Raw genomic sequence first — 19,931 nt, 5'->3', positions numbered from 1 at the left:
AAATAAAACAAGGTCATATTAAACATCTACCTTTCTTTGTGTTTCCACTTAGCATTAGCGATGCTCAGCACTCAAAGAGGCAATAGATATTCAAATGTCTGTGCTATTAAACCAAATGTGTTGATTTTCAGTTGGCTAGCTGAAGAGCATGCCTTTGATAGTTTAGATTACAAAGTAAATTGCTCAAATCTGCACAGTAGATGGCCTTAAAGAGAAAACTGACTGTAGAAGACTGATTATGCTAATGCCCAGTATAGCAGCCCTGCAGCCACGCTGAGAATACAGTATTACATTATGAATTGTTCTGACAGCATTGCAGAACACAATGATGCATGAAATCTGTGAATATATTAATAAGTTTCTTGTAACCATTTAGTGAATTTGCTGCAAAAAGCTGCATAAACTCTTTTGTCTCCTTTCTGGAATCTTCACTTAAGGGAACTAATGGACTCCCTCCTCAACTTTGTACTTGATTCATTTTTTCTAAAACTCTCTCTCCTTTTTCTATGTACTTTTAAGTGGTTCACAAATAAGTTCTGTCTCCTTTAATACACACACTCTCTGAATCTCCTTTCTTCTTCCCTGCCTGCTCTGTTTTCTTATTGGTCTTGCTGCTGTTCCTGCGTTGGCTAACTGTAGAGGAATGGTTTAATCAAGGTGAGTGTCTCTTCCTGCTTTTCCTCTGTCTGTCTGTTTCTCTCAGCATACACTCACATAATGCCTTCCTCTATCTTCATCAGAATAAACGTTTCATCACTGCCCCACTTTCACTCTTTCACCTTCCATTCTTAAATAACTGGCTAGTGTTCCTGTCCTCAAGGAAATGTCAAACCTGTGCCAATTTAGCTGGTTCAAAGCCCCTTTCAGCTGGCATAGATGTCTGTGTGTCTGTGTGTCTGTTATCTGTTAACGAGGCCTGCTTTTGCTTTCTGTCTTTTTGGCCATTGCTTTAAAGGGATAGTTCCACTGAAAAATGTCATAATTTACTCACTCTCATGTTGATCCAAACCTGTATAATTTTTTTATTTTTATAGAACACAAAAGGAAATGTCAGAATGTTCACATTGTCCTTTTTCATATAATGAAAGAGAATTTTGTCAAACTCTAAGCAAAAATGCCAAAAAGTTCCATAGTACAATCCATACGAAGTGTGCACTAATCAAAGTCTTCAGAAATCATGCAATAGCTTTGTCTGCAAAAAACAAAAAACCTATTCTAAATTAGATTTTTGTCTTGTTCATTAGTTAAAATATCAAGAAATCTTTCAACAAGATCAATTTACATGAGAAGCAACACTGCATAAGATATTAAGACTTGTTTTTAATTCAAACTTGTTGTCATCAATTCAAACTTGCCTTTGCTTTTAAACAATTTAAAAAATCTGCCAGTATCTTGCCAATATTTCATACAGTATTTCCTCTCAAGTACGCTTAACTTGTTTTAAAGATTGTTGCAGAACAAACAATTAAAAAAGACTTTAAATTCTGATGTAATTAATTAATTTAGATACTTAATTTTCATAAAAAATCTTCCTCTCCACTACAGAGATGTGCCTATTTACATTTGGTGCATCGTGATTGGGTTACAAGACACCATGACAATTGCCATTTTTTAGCAATTCACCAAATTTTAATATGTGCATATTTAATTTGTGCAAAGAAGATAAGAGAGCTACAGTGGGGGGGAAAAGATTTTTACTGGAAAAATAGCTTTGGTGTTGGTCTTAAGGGATGTTATGGCTTCAGAGTACTTGAAATATAGAGTGTGAGTCATGTGGACTATTTCTAAGATGCTTTTTTGTTGCTTTGGAGCATGTCAAATAAGTTTGGAACAATATGAAGGTGAGTAATGTTCATTTGTTGAGGAACTATCCTTATAACATGTTCTCTGTGTGTGGTAGTGGAGTGGTCTTCATTACTTCACTCTGTTACAGACAGCCGTCCTCCATGACTAAGGCTCTGCATTTTTAATGGGGGTTCCCACCCTTGCGAGCTGGTGTCAAGAGTTTGTCTTTGCATATCTGTGTAGTAGTTAGATTTATGTGTGGCACGTCTGTAACTGTGTGTGTGTCTGAGACTGGGTCTACTTGACATTTTCATACCAGTAAATTCCATCTCTCATAGAGTGACACTTACAACTGCTCGTTCTGTCTTGTTCTCTTATGCTCTCTTACTCTGTCTTCCCCTTCTTCACTTAGGGAGGAAAAACGGAGACCATGACAAAAACTATGACACGTTGGACCTACCCAAGCGCACAGAACCCACTAAAGGTATGTCTACTTTTGACACCACCGAATTATTACATCTTTAAGCTGTCACTCTTCTGAAAAAGGGACAGGAAAAGACCCGACTCTTTGGTTTTTCTCAAAAAGAAAAAAAAACCTAGTTATGAAAGGCAGGTGCATTGCTTTAAGGAAGTGAATTCCAGTAAGATACAGTTTAAAAATAGTGTATGGCCAACACACTGTTAGACTACTGAGGGTTGTAGTGCACAGTTTTATGGGAAGTGAAGCTCTGTTCCCAAACCTAGTGAGCTGTCTACTGAGGCGGTATGCTAAAGTCAAGTCAAGTCACCTTTATTTATATAGTGCTTTTAACAATACAGATAGTGTCAAAGCAACTTTACAGCATTAAATAGGAAAATAGTGTGTCAATAATGCAAAATGACAATAGTAAACACTCAGTTTTCAGTTAAATACTAAAGCAATACCAGCATCGCAGACAAATTTACTGTAAAGGCGATACCAAAATGCATTGTGACAAGCTCAGAGATAAAATAAAGATGGTAAACGAGATGAGAGAAATGCACTACCATTCAGAAGTGACAGTAAAGACATTTATAATGTTACAAAAGATTACGATTTCGTATAAATGCTTGTTCTTTTGAACTTTCTATCCATCAAAGAATCCTGAAAAACATGTTTAACATAAAAATATTTATCAGCACATCTGTTTTCAACATTAATAGGAAGAAGAAATGTTTCTTGTTCACCAAATCAACATGTGTATTTGAATGATTTGTGAAGGATCAAGTGACACTGAGGACTGGAGTAATGATGCTGAAAAAAAAAAAGAATCGCCTGAAAAAGTAACTTTTTAAAATATGTTAAAATAAAAGATAGTTTAAATAATATTTTTAGTTTTACTGTTTTTTATGATTGCGCTAGAGTTGCTGCTGATTCCAGACAAGTCACTTATAAGGTTCTGTGATTGTTAAGATGCTGTCTTAGTAGGCAGTAGGCAGCATGCTCACTAGGTTTTTGGAGCAGAGCTACTGCTTGCACAGAGTGCATTGAGTGCACATCAGCATACAGAGATCCTCTGGGAATCCCAGGTGTCAGGTGACAGTACTCTTCTGCTTAGGCCTTTTATCATTATGACAAACACAGCCGTAATCCTCAGCGGCAGAGTGCTAAATAGACAGTGTGTTTTAATCCAATTGATATCCCTGACCAAGTTCATCCAGATAGAATGAGGCAGATTTACCCTCAGAAACAGGTCAGATTGAGGCCTGTGCTGGCTTAAACCATCTGTGTGTGAGTGATGCTCAGACCTTTAGCTTGCAATTGTCTGCAAATGAATGATTAGGGATGCAGGCTAAGGGAGAATTCAGACAAGACATGTTGCAATACAGTGGAACAGAACAGGGGTCTCAAGACTAGACATGCTGTCTTAAAAACCCTGAAAAACATCAGTCCTTGTGGAAGATGTCTGTCTCTATTTACACCCACTGCATCAGGGAGTCATCAGGGAGCCACTCAATACCTCTTTCCTTCTGACAGACTGATCTAAGATCATTTTACCTCAGAGCTCTACTTATTGAGACAGGAAAATGTTTTATTGAGGCTCATTTTTTATGTATTACTATAGATGAGCCACAAAGAGGCATGAAAAATGTACCATTTTTAGATGACCTGTTTTTTTTTTTTTTTCGACGAGTCTGTAAGGCTTGTGAAAACATCCCATTAAAGAAGACAAATACTGTTTACTGTTTACCCCACTCATGAGAGGACCATCGTTTGTGTATTGTCAGATTTTAAAAGAGAAAAACGAAGGTGAATGAACAAATAGGAATAATGGGAAATCAAATGTAGTCATATAGTTTTTGTTGAGAGGTCTACATGTGTTTGTTGTTGGAATGTTTTGCTTGGCAGAAGAAAAACAGTAAAGTAGCTCATGGACAAACCCACAAGGAATCTGCAGTTTGTCACATTTTAATTTGGGAGAAATCTGTGGAATGCATTGGTCTTGAGCATAAGAGGATGGATTAGTTATCAAACTAAGTAATATATTCAGTCATATATACGATTTGTAACTGAGAAATGGAAAGTAAAACAAAAAATGTAAAACTTGAGCACTTTCAATTATACTATGGTTCAAAAGTTTTGCATCAGTAAGGGTTTTTTGTTTTGGAAGAAAGACATTCATATTTTTTTTATTCCGTAAGAATGCATTAAATTGTATTAAATCAAAAGTGACAGTAAAAACCTTCTAATAAATGGAGTTCTTTTTAAATTTGAGTGAAACCGGATCACAGTGTTCACAAAAACATAAAATAGAAAACCGTTATTTTACATCGTAATAATTTTTCACAACATTATTATTATAATATTTCACAGTATTACCGTTATTTTACAATATTACAAATATCAAATAAATTCAGCGTTGGTAAGCATAAGAGACGTCTTTCAAAAACATGAAAACATCTTACCAACCTCAAACCTTCAAACAGCAGCGTACTTTTCTGCACACTTTAGTACATCTTGACTCTATAGGTGTTGCAATCCTGCAGAAATCTGCAGAGTTCTCTGTGGACACAGAGTGTGTGTGATCCTGCTCAAGGGTTGGTGCATCCGTGTGAGAATGTGCTGACTATTGCAAACCTCAACAAAGCCATGTTTGCGTTTGAGCATGTGTCTTTTGGTGTGTATTTTCACTTTTCTCACACAGCTTTGAGACCAGTTGACCTTCCAGATACAAACAACAGTCACGTATTAGTTAAAAGTTTCAACAGCCTTGTTCTCTCAAAATGTTTTTGAGTAAATGGTTACCGGTCTGGAGCCATACGTAGCAGTTTCATAAAGTTGTAATGGCAGCTGTTCAAAGTCAACAGCATTTCTCGTCTCTCTTTAATTAGCCTCTTTCTCATTAACATGCAAAATGGGGATGAGCTGATTAATTTTTGTGGTTTATCAATATAAGCTGATTTTTCTTTTTTAATAGCTCAAGTCATGCAAGCAGATGAGCTTTAAAAAAAGTTACATTTTTTTCTGTCTTGTGCCATGTTATATTTACATGATGGTTCGATAGGCAATTTAAAAAAAACCTTACTCTTCATCCACTTAACATTAGTTTTGAAGCATTAATTATCACAAATGAATCCTTTTTGTTAAAATGTTAAGACACATTAAAAGCCTTTTTTTTAACAGGAAGAGCAATGAAGTTTGTAATGTCAATTGGCTGTGACTGTCTGATGGAGACATAAGGCCTCTGAAAGCACCGGGCTTTGTTTTAGACATAAGACATAAACCTGCACTTGTTTGAACAGGAAAAATAACCTCGCCTGTCTCTTTGCTAGAGTGTAATGAATACACAAGGATTCACATTTGTCCATGAGGATATGGTTAGGGTTAAGAAACGGCAAGCGATCAGATGAATAGTAAGTCTGGTCTGATTTCAGATGGGATTGGCACCTGGGGATTAATATGCAATAAAAAGAACAGGGTAACTGAGTTTAGTGTGCAATGGGACTGCTTCTATTGTGAGTCTCTTTCTGTGTGATATATAGCCATAGATCATAAACGTGTGCTTGAGAGGCTGCTGTGACAGCTTAGAGTATTGAGGGATTTTGGTCGCTTAGCTGAACCTGAGATACACAGCCAATGTTTATTCACTGAGCATCTTTGTTGCATTTTATGCCTCAAGCATTTGGTTTCTGAGGGGTCCTATTTGGAAACTACAAGCCATGAAAGATATGAAGGCTTTCTCGCTGCATTATTCACTTCCATGGAGAAAGAGACAAGAGAGATTTAATTAAGGATTCCGAGGGAGATGTGATTGACAATGAGCAGACTGGGGTCTGTTCCAAAACCCTGTGAGCTGCCTCATGCCTCACTGCCTAAGTAGGCAGCTGCCTTCTGAGACCATATCCTAATAGTGATGGTACCTTATAAGTGACTCGTTTAAAAAAAAAATCAATAAAATAATTAAAATAGTAATTTATGCACTACTGGTCAAAAGTTTGGCATTATGAAGATATTGAAATATCACCAAGGCTGCATTTATTCGATGAACAGTAAAAAGAGTAATATTTGGAAATATTATTACAATTTAAAATAATTAATATATTGTAAAATGTAATTTATTTCTGTGATGGCAAAGCTGAATTTACAGCAGTCATTACTCCAGCCTTTAATGTTACACAATCCTTCAGAAGTCATTCTAATATGCTGATTTTGGTGCTCAAAAAAACATTTTTTATTATTTCCAGTGTTTTTAATATTTTTGTGGAAAATGAGATACACTACCATTTAAAAGTTTAGGGTTAATTAAATGTTAATTTAAAATAAATAGATCAATTAATAAATAATCACAATTATTCAGCAAGGATTCATTAAATTAATCAAAAGGAACTGTAAAAACAATCATTTCAACAGAAACCTATGAATATTGGGAATTTGGCCACAATGACCAACAGAAGCAGTTTGGGTTGAAAGTAACTTCTGTGTGAGTGGTGCTTCATTCATCGCTACGCTGTTGACAATAGACAGTGGACCTTAATGTGACCTCTAGAGTAATGAGTGTGCCCTGTGACCCCTTAAAAGCAGCTCACAAGGTTTTGGAGCAGAGCAAATGAGTGCATGTTCTTTGGTGATAACTGAAACGGCATTTTCTGTGCTAGAGGTCACAGAATGTGGAGGTCATGTAGAGAAAGCTGTTAGTACACCTATTGTGTTCCTTAGCCCTTAATTCAAACAGTGAAGCCATTGTTGTGTTTCATAAAAAATGAGTCCTGAGAGAGATGAAGACGCTATGAATTAATTACATGTCATATTCTCCCCTCTCTGGCTTATTCCTTTTTTAGCACTCTCATTCCCATAACATAATGACATCAGGTGGAGGGAATGATGATGAATCATGTTTACTGTGTTCTGCTGTGGTTCCTCCTGTCTCTGAGCAGCACACTTTACACAGAGTCCAACTTGTTTACGCGTGAAACCTTTAAAATTAAAACCTAAGCTCTATTCCAAAGCCTAGTGAACTGAATTGCTGTCTGCTGTTTACATAGGTAGCTACATTCAAAGACTCTTTAAACTAATAGTCAGGGAGGAGCTCAATAAGTGCACGGGTGACATGACTCACAACTGATTGCAGAAGAATTTGAATTTAGCATGTTCATAAACTAATGACTCCACACTGTAATTAACAAAGACATGGGGCACACAAAAATTGAGGAAAGTAGTCATTATTTTTGTAGAGACTTTGATATTAAATGACGTGAATGAATGCATGATTTATGGATGGATTTATCTTTTTAATAGACAGTTTGTCTAAATTGAGCTCTCAGGAGGCAGCATAATCATATACACAAACATCTTGTTTAAATAAAAAAAATTCTGCCTGTCTTCCATTAGAGTACAGACTTGATAAACTCTCAATGCACTTTTTTTTCAAAGCTTTTAGCATTTGAATTGTTAGTGGTTAGTGCATAAGACAGGTTTTTGTGCTGAACTTGAACTGGCACAACTGTTTAGTGAATTTGCTCAGTGCCAGCTCAGCAGTTTCTAATAAATTTGTGCGTTTGTGTGTTTGCTTGTTGATTAGACTGTGGTGTAATACCTTATGAAGCTCCCTGTTTTTTTAATTATAGAGATTTATTTTTCTTTGTAGATTTGTCATCACAAAATCCAAGTGCTTGTTTGTACATTAGACAAGTTTTCCCAAGGTTATTCAGCAGTTACAGATAATAGCTTTTTTAGCCTTCTCCTGAAGAGATGTGTGCCTTTCATTGCATTGCTCCATATCTCATTTAATTTGCCTCTGTTGCCTGTTGACAGCTCGCCCGGTATGGAGATTTACGTGTTCTCCAAACAGAGCTGAGCGGTACAGACGGCTCACTTTAGAACAGCATCTTCCCATTGTGCCTGGCGGCTGGGTTGCTGAACCATCCATTGAATTTAGAGAGCTTCTTAACAACAGGAACAACATTCTTAATTGGCATGTTTTGCAGCAATCTACACTTGAGAAATCCATTTGTGTTATCCATTCGAGTCCTCTATTAGGAGACTGTCTCTGCTGGGATTAGGTATTCTGCTCTAAAACTGAAGCTGCCATATTTTTCACTGATGTTTTGTTAATGAACTCGAGCTTTCTACCGACGTCTCTGTTTATCAGAGCTGTACATTTCACATTTATGCTGACATGCCTCATCTGGCCCTCTTCTGTCAACACTGTCTTTCTCCCACATGCTGAGACGCCTCTGTGACTTTGAAATAAAACATTTTTCCTGACTTTTGCACTGAAAAAAACAAACAAAACATTTGTTCTATCAGTATTTCAGTCTTGTTTTCCAGTAAAAATGTCTAAACACCCTGTTTATTTTTTCTTATTTATCGTTTTTCCTTATAAAGTACGTAGCAACTTGTTTAAGGTAATAAGATTTGCTTTCAGAGAATGTATCTATATGTAATCATTTATTTATATTTAATATTTTTATTTATTCATTATTTTTACCCCATTGGCAAATGTTTTTTTTCTTGTTTTAAGCATAATCCACCCTCATTTAAAATTTCATTTATGCTTAAAACAAGAAAAAAGGACTTTTCTAAAGAAAAAAAGAAAGCAGTTCTCTCAAATATGAATGCTCTAGATTCATGTTTAAATCTCAAATATGAAAACTTCACTTTGTGTTTGATGGAAAACTATGGAAAAAAGACAGGATGAATGACTCATTATGAAGGAAACAATCCCATCCCACCTCCTGTCGAGCTTCCATCCTCTTGCAGCATCTTCATTCACCCACATGGAATGTAGCACTCAGATAACGTCTCAAACAGCACTCTGTTAGAAATCACATGCTCTTGATAGTGGACTGTAAGTAAAAACAAAATTGCCAGAAGATGACTGCAGCTGCTCATCATCATGGTTGGAGACACACCGGAATGGCTTACTTCTGTGCTCATTAGGTGGTCTTAATGTAGTTTAACAGCTACCCAGTTCCTCTTGAAGAAAAAATATACACATACAATGTTCCTGGCAGCTCGTCTTTCATGTTCTGAGTTTGGGGTGATGATAAAATCAGAATTTTCTGGGTGTACACCAAAGATGCCACCCATGGAGGTGCCAGTCTGTGAAAGAAAACTGGTGGTGCCATCCTGTCGCTTGCCAATTATTATCCCACCCGCTGCTGACAATATTGATTCTATTGTAACACAGATCGAGATCAACAAAAGACCAGCAGCTTTTATGTGGCATGGTGCTGAGAGGCAGTACAAGTCTGGAGATAGTGTAGCGTTATAAGAAGAATGAAGAGCAGGATGTTCTTGAAGTCTTTCTTCAAGAAGTCTTGTGTATATACAAGTTTAAATCATATTTATTAGAATGATGAGGAGGGAAGCATACACAAAAGAGGGACCTATGACAAAAAAGGGCTTGGTGAAAGTCATTGTCCTGATGACCAAGCAATATCATACCAAACCTGGGCCTCTGGGACACCAGGGCTTTGTCCAAATCCTGTAAAATAAAGCAGATTTTTTTAGCAGCCGTTTCCCAGTCTTCAGTGTCACAAGATCCTTCAGAAATCATTCTGATATACTGAAATTGCTCAAGTTCTGACATTTCTTATTATCAGCTAATTACCGTAGAAATAGCCTTATTTAGTGTTTATCTACCGCCTAAGATAAAGATGTTTTTGTGAGCGGCAGCCGTGTCAGTTTCAACCAATCAGTGAACTGATTATTAACAACCAGTCATGTAACATTTAACTGAACTTATAATGGACTGTTGAAAACAGTTTAGGCTCAATTAATCTTCTCAATTTCCATATGAAATCATATTTCCCTCAAATATTTACACCAATCAGGATTTCACAGGTGATGACGCTCTTTAGGCTAATCGTCAAAAACGACATCACTTGTGCCACACGAAAAAAAGGATAAATGATGACAATAATTAATAATTGAATTATTAATTACAGAATGGCACAAACACAAATTTCTGTTATGTTTTGTTTAGTTCTTAGTAAATAGAAATGTGACCTTGATGATTGTAACTATAGCAGTGTCTGCTCTGAGACCACAATGTGACCACCGCCTCCACTGCACAAAACGCTTCCACTACGAGAGAAAGTAGCAGTCGTGCGGCAATTCCACCGCTTGCCGTGTGAAAGGGCCTTTAGGCTGAATTCAGAACAGCACACTAGCACTTTTTCTTCCATATAAAGATGGTAAAAAGTAGTATGCTAGTTTGCTCTAGATTCATAGCAGCAGAGGCAGGGAGCAGTTAAGTTCAGGTGAATTTGATCAAGCTCTTCCAGCAGCATTTCTGATAGCAGCAATTTCTGGCCACTAGACCTGGTTCAGTGATGGGCGTGCAGAGTCCATTATCATTCGAATGAAGGCAGATCCTCTGTCACGGCTTTCCAATTAGGACTTGTGCAGCGATCTGATCCCAGATCAATCTAAAATGCTAGTTTTCCATCTGGATCTCTTGAAGGAGCTTGCAAATAGCACTTGACGCCAGAAGGCCACTTAAAACTTAATGATGGATGTAATAGATGATGTGCATCATTACGCATTTGTTATTGTTTGCGAAAACAAGTCCGGCAGACAGTGTCTAATGGGTACGTGACTGGTGCTGGTACAGTGCGTGTGAAAATGAGCCAGCCGAAGTAGCCATTGTCCACTTTAAAACCTCATCAGTAAATCATTTGTTTGGACTTGCTTTTGAATGTCTATCATTTGTGACCCTGGACCACAAAACCAGTCTTGAGTCGCTGGGGTATATTTGTAGCAATAGCCATAAATACACTGTATGGGTCAAAATTATAGATTTTTCTTTTATGCCAAAAATCATTATGATATTAAGTTAAGATCATGTTCCATGAAGATATTTTGTAAATTTCCTACTGTAAATATATCAAAACTTAATTTTTGATTAGTAATATGCATTGCTAAGAACTTCATTTGGACAACTTTAAAGGCAATTTTCTCAATATTTAGATTTTTTTACACCCTCAGATTCCAGATTTTCAAATAGTTGTATCTCAGCCAAATATTGTCCTATCCTAACAAAAAATTGACCCTTATGACTGGTTTTGTGGTTCAGGGTCACATTTACTAAAACCTATTAATAATAGTTATGTTTATTACTATTGCTGTTCTATTATTGTACTATAGAGTCTGGCTGAGTAGATGAGGGCTGGTTCATAATATTACCCAGCATCTGTACGTGATGCAGCAAACCATTCTTCACTGGCCTAATGGATTAGGCAATAATTACAGGGCTGAATTAAACTACCGGGAGGGAATAGAGTGCGATTTACCCTCCCATCGGTGCCTTTGTGTGCTGCTTTTCAGCCAGAAGAGGATGTTTCTGTTTCTCAGAGAGATGCTTTACGCACGCACACACACACACATACTTGAATGCAATTAGGCACAGATTACTAGGCAAGCCGTCAGTGGCGTCTAAACTAAGAGCTGCCAGCGTTTATTGTTTCCTGTTTTGCAAACATGCCATTTTATAAATGAACTTTTTAAAGTGAAAACCGTCATTTGCAAATTGCAGAAGCAAGGAGAGGAAGTCAGCCTGTCTGAAGACTGGGCTTCATTCCTGAGATTATAATTTGTGCCACACACTGGCCAGGTTTTTTTTTTTTTGTGCCAGTGAAGAATGAGGCATCAGAGGACTTGTGTATGCGAGATGAAGAGCCAGGGAAAAAAGAAAATATGTGGAGCATGTGAGAGAGGGAAACGGCTTGTGATTATTTATCATGTGCTCGAGCATGGGATGGCAGGAAGGTGGGTCGTGAAGAATGGGACATGACATCAAGCCTGTGACAGGACATCCTTCTCCAGGCAAAGCAGATCAGACATATCATCCGCTACCGGCGTCCCAGCAATGACTCTAACAAGCCTAACAAAGACTCTATGCAGCTAGAAGAGAGAGAGTGTCAGCCAGAGAGTCTGAGGGAGACAGAGAAACAGATGAAGGTTAGAAGAGGAGGATTGCATACAAGAAATAGTAAGTGAGAGGAATTTGTAAGAATTCCACTGTTGTGAATACACACAATTTAAACTGTTTAGTAAGCTGCATACAGAGTCAGAATTTTAATGCATTATTGACACACACCCAATGCTGTTCCAAAAGGTAAGCAACTTAATTATGCTGCCTCCTAAAGCTTGTTTTGGCCAGATTCTAAGGCAGCATAATATGTATCCTTCACAGAGAAAATAATCCCAGAATGCATTAAGATGAGATATTCTAAATAAACTATTATATAAATAGATCTATATTTTTTTTCACAACATTACTTTTATAGTATTTTTGATTGCTGATACTGTTATTGATTTTACAATGTTGTATATTACACTAGATTTCTCAATCCTGAAAAATATAAAAATAGTCATTTAGTAATTAAATGATTTATTTTTAGTATTAAGTCATTAAGCAGCATGTTAATGCCAAACTCGATTGAAATCAATTGCAAGTCTCCTGTGTGGAGCACTACTTTGGTCACATCTGGAGTTTCATATGTAGCGCATTTAACATTTGTCACTTATGAGACTTCAATGACGGTTAGGATGCTGCCTTAGACAGCTACCTATGTAGGTAGTAAGCATCAAGGGAGCTCACTAGGTTTTGGAATAGAGCTCGAGTGTGTGTGTGTGTGTGTGTGTGTGTGTGTGTGTGTGTGTGTGTGTGTGTGTGTGTGTGTGTGTGTTTGTGTGTGTGTGTGTGTGTGTGTGTGTGTGTGTGTGTGTGTGTGTGTGTGTGTGTGTGTGTGTGTGTGTGTGTGTGTGTGTGTGTGTGTAGTCATTCACAGCATCAAAAACTGACAGATGCCGTCCCCAGAATTCATAACAGATTGTTTAGACAGCGTGATTGGTTTTTGTCTTGTACCACTGAAACTCAATGTTTATTTCTGTCCGGGGTGAAATGGCTGTCAGACAAAAAAATCTCAGTTTAAAAAATTCTGACAGAACTATGTATTTGAACAAAAACACAATCTACATCAGCCGTGTGCTTTTAGCCTGTAGGCATCTCTCTTTCCATGATTTGAAATGAGTATGAATAATGCCTCTGTCCTGTTTAATCTGTTTGGTAATCTGCTTGGTATTCACTGGGCAATCTATACTTTTGTGTTGCTAACCATTTGAATTAAAAGTGTCATTATCATATAGTGAGATCACAACACCGGTGCTATGAGTTTGCAGCGCACCACACAGCGCAACTCATGTTAAGTGCTTTTGCTGTGCGTTCTGCATGATATTTTTTTCTTCCTTCATTCTCAATTCATCGCACGAGCCACCACTTGTGTCTGTGTGAAAGTTAAATGAGCCAGAGCTAAAGGTGAGCTCACAAACTTTTTCTCTCTCTTTTTTAGTGGAAGATGGCTCCAAAGTTGTAGCCTGTTCAACACCAAATTAGATTGTTTTTTTTTTCCCCCCAGGATGCTATGGCACAGCCCTTACACTTTGTTTCTCAATTTAGCCTAGGCAGACACAAAAGCTTTTTTTCAAAAACTAGAGAACTGCCTTGCCGTCTTCAGCCCACATCGGCAGCTGGTTTCTAAGGCTGCTTCTTACCTGAAATGGAGCCTCATACGTGACTGATTTGGAATGCTCTACATAGACAGCAACTCCCCACCTAGCGCTTCTTACATGTACACAATAAAAATACACACACAAATATTGGGTGAAATATTATTTTGTAGTATTAAATGCAATACGAGTTCACTACCGTTCAAAAGTTTGGGGTCAGTAAGACTTTTTACATATTTTTTTTTAATGAATACTTTTATTCACCATTCCACATAATACGAGCCATTGAGGGCAAGTAGAAATCAAAAAGACCTCCTTGGGTGAGTGGTTACAAACTGGTCTCAGCAGCCAGGATCTGGTATAGGATGTAACAGTGGGACTTGGCCAGCCAGAGCACAGGGGAGAGAGAAAGATGCCACTTTTAGGAATGAACCAGAGCATTTTAAGAGCTGGCCAGAGTCTCTCAATCTATAAAGATTGACAGGCTTGTCCATTCCGTTTCAGTGGCCTGTGGAGGGATAAGGGGTTCGGAATGAGAAAGAAAAGAAAGGTGCTTTGTTGGTGCATCCTATTCCTTGCAGACTACACTACTTCCTGTCTCCATGGGCTGCCCATGTGAGCAGGGATGCTGTGATGTTGACTGTAAGCCATTACCACCTTCATTTTGGTGTTGTCTGTTGGCATTTGAAGTTCCTGGCACTTTGTGGATCCAGCTCACAAGGCATCACATAAAGAGTAAGTGCAGTGTTTGTTCCAAAAAGTTGACTGTCATTCAGGCCTGCTTGGAGTTGAATGGACAGGACTCATTTTCTCTCTGGAGACGCCTTAGGGGAGAATCCATTCTTTCTTTCTCATCATCTGTATTCACAAATTCAAGTATACACGCTTTTCTTTGTAAACCGAGAAGACCAAAGTGATATCTCCGGTACAATATAACAGAGGACAAATTTAGTGTTTCCAGCAACACAAAAAAATTACAGTATTTTAACTTTTATTTTTTTATTTGAGCTTTTATTTTTTTATTTCATTCAAAAAAAAAAATTTTTTATTTAGCTTTAATTTTTATTTCTCTTTTACTTTGACAGTTTTAGTAATTTTAGTACTTTTAAATTAGAAATGTTGCCTTGGCTTCTAACTGAAATAAAGTAAGTTTAAGTTTTTATTTCAGTTATCAAAAGTGATTTTTTTATAGTTTTCGTTTTCATTTTTAATAGCATTTCATTTTTCAAAGTTGGCTCAATTTCTGACAGAATACTACTCTGTATATGAATGTCTATGACTTACAGCTTTCCATGCTCTGTGTAAAAACAAGCATAATACTGAAGTGAGCACATGCATTAGGATTAAACGCTTTGGATAAAAGCGTCTGCTAAATGACTAAATGCATTAGGTAATCTGTTCATACACTCACTCTCTAAGGCTGCTCTGAAGTCTTAGTAACGCATAGTAACACACTCAGGAAGAATTTTAAAGCAGTGGGGAGGAGAAAGACTTAAAATAACCTTAAATGGTAATTGAGGTCGAGAATGTGTGGAAACTGAGAAAAAATAAAAAAGAAGAAACAAGAGTCGAGGACAGTTCTTTCAATCAAACCATTAGTCAGACAGAAATAAAAATGTAAGTGAGCAGCCCACATCCTGAAGGCCAGTCTTCCCTCTCTAAATTATAGGTGTTAGGTGCACATTTAGAAAGTGCAGATGGGCCAGGCAGTGGCTGAGCTTTTCTAATGCAGTCACACACCAGCAAACATGCATTAGTGTGGTAGCTCTTCCATCTTTTTCTGCATTCCACCGCAGTGCAAACTCATTTCAGACATGTTACCGAATTACACTGTGTTGCAGTTTTGCTGCTTTTGTATGAATATCATCGCTCAGCTTTCTTTGAATTTCTCCAGACTTCTCGATCTTGAGGTGGCAGTGAAAAAGAAGGCGGTCTGTTGAACCACCACACATCCGTCATGCGCAGTCTTGGCTAAATGCTTGCCCAAGCCCAGGTCATGAAGAGAGTTCATGTGAACATGATCGATGTGCGGTGGTTGCATAGTAGAAGATTTGAACTAAATGGTTACCCTCAGACCCAGACAGGAACTTACAGAAGTCAAATATTGAAACTTTCAGTGGATATTAATTGATTTTACACAGGAATAGTTCACACCAAAGTGAAGGTTGTTTCAAATCTGTATACCACACCATGGCCACTAGGAAGATTGTAAGAAGATACTTTGTAAGACGTCTCAGTGCTTCTTTTGTCCATACATTGAAACTCAGTGGCATCCAATGTTGTTTGGATCACATTGACTTGTATGGACAAAAACAGTTGAAACATTCTTCATGTTATATCTGTTTGTGTTCCACAGAAGAAATAAAGTCATACAGGTTTGGAACAATGTGGGGGTGAGTAAGTGATGACAGAATTTACATTTTTGGATTCAAATTTAACAGTCTCTACAAATAGCCCAAATTATTTTCAATATTGCAATGTAAAACCAAATGTACAAATTAGTTAATTAGATAATTGTAATAGAATAGAATAGAATATTGTGCATTTTAGCACAAGTGTCACTTGGTAGAAGTGTCAAATTAGGTAGATGCGGACATAAGTTGTGTGACGTGACCTCATCCTTAAAAAAATGATAATAATAATAAAATGCTGTGATACATTTTTTGTGTATATTTTTTTGTTTATTTTGTACAAAAAGTCTCCACTTGGTGTGTCCAATGTCAAATCTGTTCCTAAAGCAAAACCAATTGAGAACCACTGGAATACACGAGATAACTTTCTCTGTGTTTGTTAGTGGATCAGTGGATCTTGTCTTGAAGTTCTCAGAGCCATGGCTTATTATGAAAATGTAGAGGAACACACACACACACACACACACACACACAAAGTCACATCCCAGGGAGTAGCATACAGTGAATCATATGTCCGCCGGCATCATTTAGCATTTAGGCAGGAGGAAGCTAATTATCCACTCCGTACTATCACTGCAAATGTCTCCAGCCTAACTGGGTATTCTCAAAATGTCTATGTAATTTGTGTTGGAGGAACTGACCCTGAATCAGCAAGAAGGAGCTCCTTCTTTTGGGTTTCTGACCTCGAGTCATGTTTAATGAAAGACTCCCTGATGACATTGCCTGAGATTGGGCTGCTGTTATCAAGACACCAAGCGTCCATCAGGCTATTGGCTTTTTTAGGCAGTTTGTCTATTGAACTGCTCAGTGTATCTGTGAAAGTGGAGTGTCTTTGATTTTCTGTCTTTATTTCTCTGTCGTGATAATCATGCATTTGTCCTACCCTGTTGTTTTGTCCACTTTTCATTTCGCCAGGTGCATCACAACACTGACAGGAGGAGATGCAATCAATTTTTACCCCATAGCTAATCTGTATCTGTCTGTGTTCGACTTTGTTCACCAGTGTTTTATGTGTAATTCTGTTGTCTATCTGTCATATACGTGTGCAGGTTTTGAATTACTGTATCAGCCGGAGGTGGTCCGACTCTACCTGTCCCTGCTTACAGAAAGCCAGAACTATAACACGCTAGAAGCAGCGGCCGGAGCTCTACAGAACCTCAGTGCTGGACAGTGGACAGTAAGTGTCTTCTCAGAACATTCCTGCACATAACAAATTTGGGAGAACCAGGAATTGGAAACTGATTCCTATTTAGATCCATTTAAAAAACAATCCCAGATCAGAATTATTTTCATGATATTTGATTCCACAGAGATTCAGGATAGGGCATTTTATGATGGACATCATCATAAAATATAGAAATAAAACATACAGTAATTAGAGCCGTTGTCATGACGACATCCCCATCTTATTTTCTTTCAGCTGTCCATGTGAATCTTTTGAGAACTTATAAACAAGCATTTTATTTCTGATTTTAATATAACTTTTTTTGTGGTATATACACTACCATTCAAACGTTTTTTTTTTTTAATTATTATCAAAAAAAATGTGTATTTTAATGAGAAGTCTCTTATGCTTACCAAGGCTGCAGTAATATAAAAACAGTAATATTGTGAATACATTTTTTACAGTTTAAAATAAGTTATAAATTGTCATTTTACATCTTTTAAAAATTTAATTTACACATGATCCTTCAGAAATCATTCTAATATGCTGATTTAGTGCAAACTTCACATATTTTATGTTATTATCTATATCAAATGAAGACGGCCTGTTCAGCCATCACACCATCGAACTCTGATTGGCCTGCTAGAGTACATCATGCAAATCCATAAACATTAATTTGTAATGTTTTGTTTTTGTCTGCTTCCAGTGCACCTTGAACACATTCCTAGTCAATACTTAATTACGAGTGTGACATGTCTGTACCACAGTGTTGTGTGGGGCTCTCTTTTCTCTTGACGCAGAAGTCAAGAGGAAATGCCCCTAATAAACACGCACGTCCCCCTACACCTATTGCAAGTGTAAATCCCATTAAACTGCACTGCCCTGACCCTGCTTCCTTTTCCATGTCGGCCCTGAAGTGCAGCTATGCATAAGCTCACAGCTTCTCTGTCTGGTACCGCCGCTTCAGACCTGCCTCATCTCTATGCCTGGTGACACACGTGTGCTTGTGAACCCAGAGTTCCTAGCTCATCACAAACCCCTGCTGTAGGGAGACGGGCATGTCATGTCTGTGGTCTATAAGAGGATTTGAGAGATTTTATTTATTAATTTATTATCTTTCCTACTTGTCTGCAAATGTGTTTCTAGGCTCACTACCATCTCCTAGTGGCCATGGTGTGGTATTGCAACAACTTAATTACTATCTCAGGGGCACTGGTTGAGGAATAGACATTTCTTGTGTCGCATAAAGGTTTTGTGATTCATGGGGTTGGAGTGAAAATGCACACAAGTCTAACGGGGAACAAATGGCTATTTACTGGATTGCAGTTTCCCAGAATAGAGGAGCTTTTTCTTGCACACATACTCAGACAGGCATATTCCTGTTCTGAAAGATTTGCCGAGCTGCATATCTGGCTGAGCATAAGTTAACTTGACTTAATGAAATGAATGCAGTGGAAAAATGTCTGAATCACTGGCTTAATACAGTCTTTTCCTCTCATTTCTACAGTGGTCGAACTATATCCGGGCAACAGTGCGTAAGGAGAAAGGACTGCCAATCCTCGTCGAGCTCTTGCGCTCTGACTCAGACAAGGTGGTGCGAGCTGTATCCATCGCTCTGAGGAACCTGTCCATTGACTGCCGCAACAAAGACCTAATAGGCAAGAGTAGCATTTCTAGATCATTAGTGCCCATAATGTTAAACACATATTTACATGATACTTAAATGTGCACTCAGAATTTTTTTTCCTTATTAAAAAGTTTAGCATAAAAAGTCAGATTTAGTCATTTAAAGGGATCCACCCCAAAATGAAAATGTCTGAAATCACTTATCCCCATGTCGTTCCAAACCCCTAAAAGCTTAGTTCGTCTTCAGAACACAATTTAAGATATTTTGGATGAAAACCGGGAGGCTTGTGACTGTCCCATTGACTGCCAAGTAAACTACACTGTCAAGGTCCAGAAAAGTATGAAAAACATCGTCAGAATAGTCCATCTGCCATCAGTGGTTCAACCGGAACGTTATGAAGCGACGAGAATACTTTTTGTACGCGAAGAAAACAAAAATAACGACTTTATTCAACAATTCATCTCCTCTGTGTCTCTCCGTATAACCGTATAACAGAAGAGCGTACGCTGCTTGCGTTCAGTGGTTATTCTCCAAAATGTCGCTACGGTGATACAGAGACAGAGGAGACGAATTGTTGAATAAAGTCGTTATTTTTGTTTTCTTCGCGTACAAAAAGTATTCTCGTCGCTTCATAACGTTCCGGTTGAACCACTGACGGCAGATGGACTACTCTGACGATGTCTTTCATGCTTTTCTGGACCTTGACAGTGTAGTTTACTTGGCAGTCAATGGGACAGTCACAAGCCTCCCGGTTTTCATCCAAAATATCTTAAATTGTGTTCCGAAGACGAACGAAGCTTTTACGGGGTTGGAATGACATGGGGATAAGTGATTCATGACAAAATTGTCATTTTGGGGTGGAGTATCCCTTTAACGGTACGATTTTGTAATGTTTTTAAAAGACGTCTCTCATGCTCACCAAGTCTGCATTTATTTTATCTGTATTTTTAAGCATACAGTAAAAATAGT

The 19,931-nt window shown here is 37.7% G+C and overlaps 1 protein-coding gene across 4 annotated transcripts in view; it reads left to right on the top strand.

Moving 5' to 3' along the window:
* Positions 1-19,931, top strand: part of LOC107592331 (armadillo repeat protein deleted in velo-cardio-facial syndrome homolog) — a 305,477-nt gene that overhangs the window by 276,675 nt on the left and 8,871 nt on the right. For 3 of the 4 annotated variants that reach the window (XM_016281818.1, XM_016281820.1, XM_016281821.1), the window contains 4 exons: positions 640-657; positions 2,198-2,269; positions 17,220-17,347; positions 18,843-18,993. In XM_016281818.1, coding sequence (XP_016137304.1) covers positions 640-657; positions 2,198-2,269; positions 17,220-17,347; positions 18,843-18,993 — 369 coding nt within the window. The remainder of the gene's footprint in view (positions 1-639; positions 658-2,197; positions 2,270-17,219; positions 17,348-18,842; positions 18,994-19,931) is intronic. The other variant, XM_016281819.1, reaches the window with a different exon arrangement.

Source organism: Sinocyclocheilus grahami, unplaced genomic scaffold (assembly GCF_001515645.1).
Source record: "Sinocyclocheilus grahami isolate Dianchi unplaced genomic scaffold, SAMN03320097.WGS_v1.1 scaffold152.1, whole genome shotgun sequence".
NCBI classification, from domain to species: Eukaryota; Metazoa; Chordata; class Actinopteri; order Cypriniformes; family Cyprinidae; genus Sinocyclocheilus; species Sinocyclocheilus grahami.
This window is presented reverse-complemented; position numbering and strand designations above follow the sequence as displayed.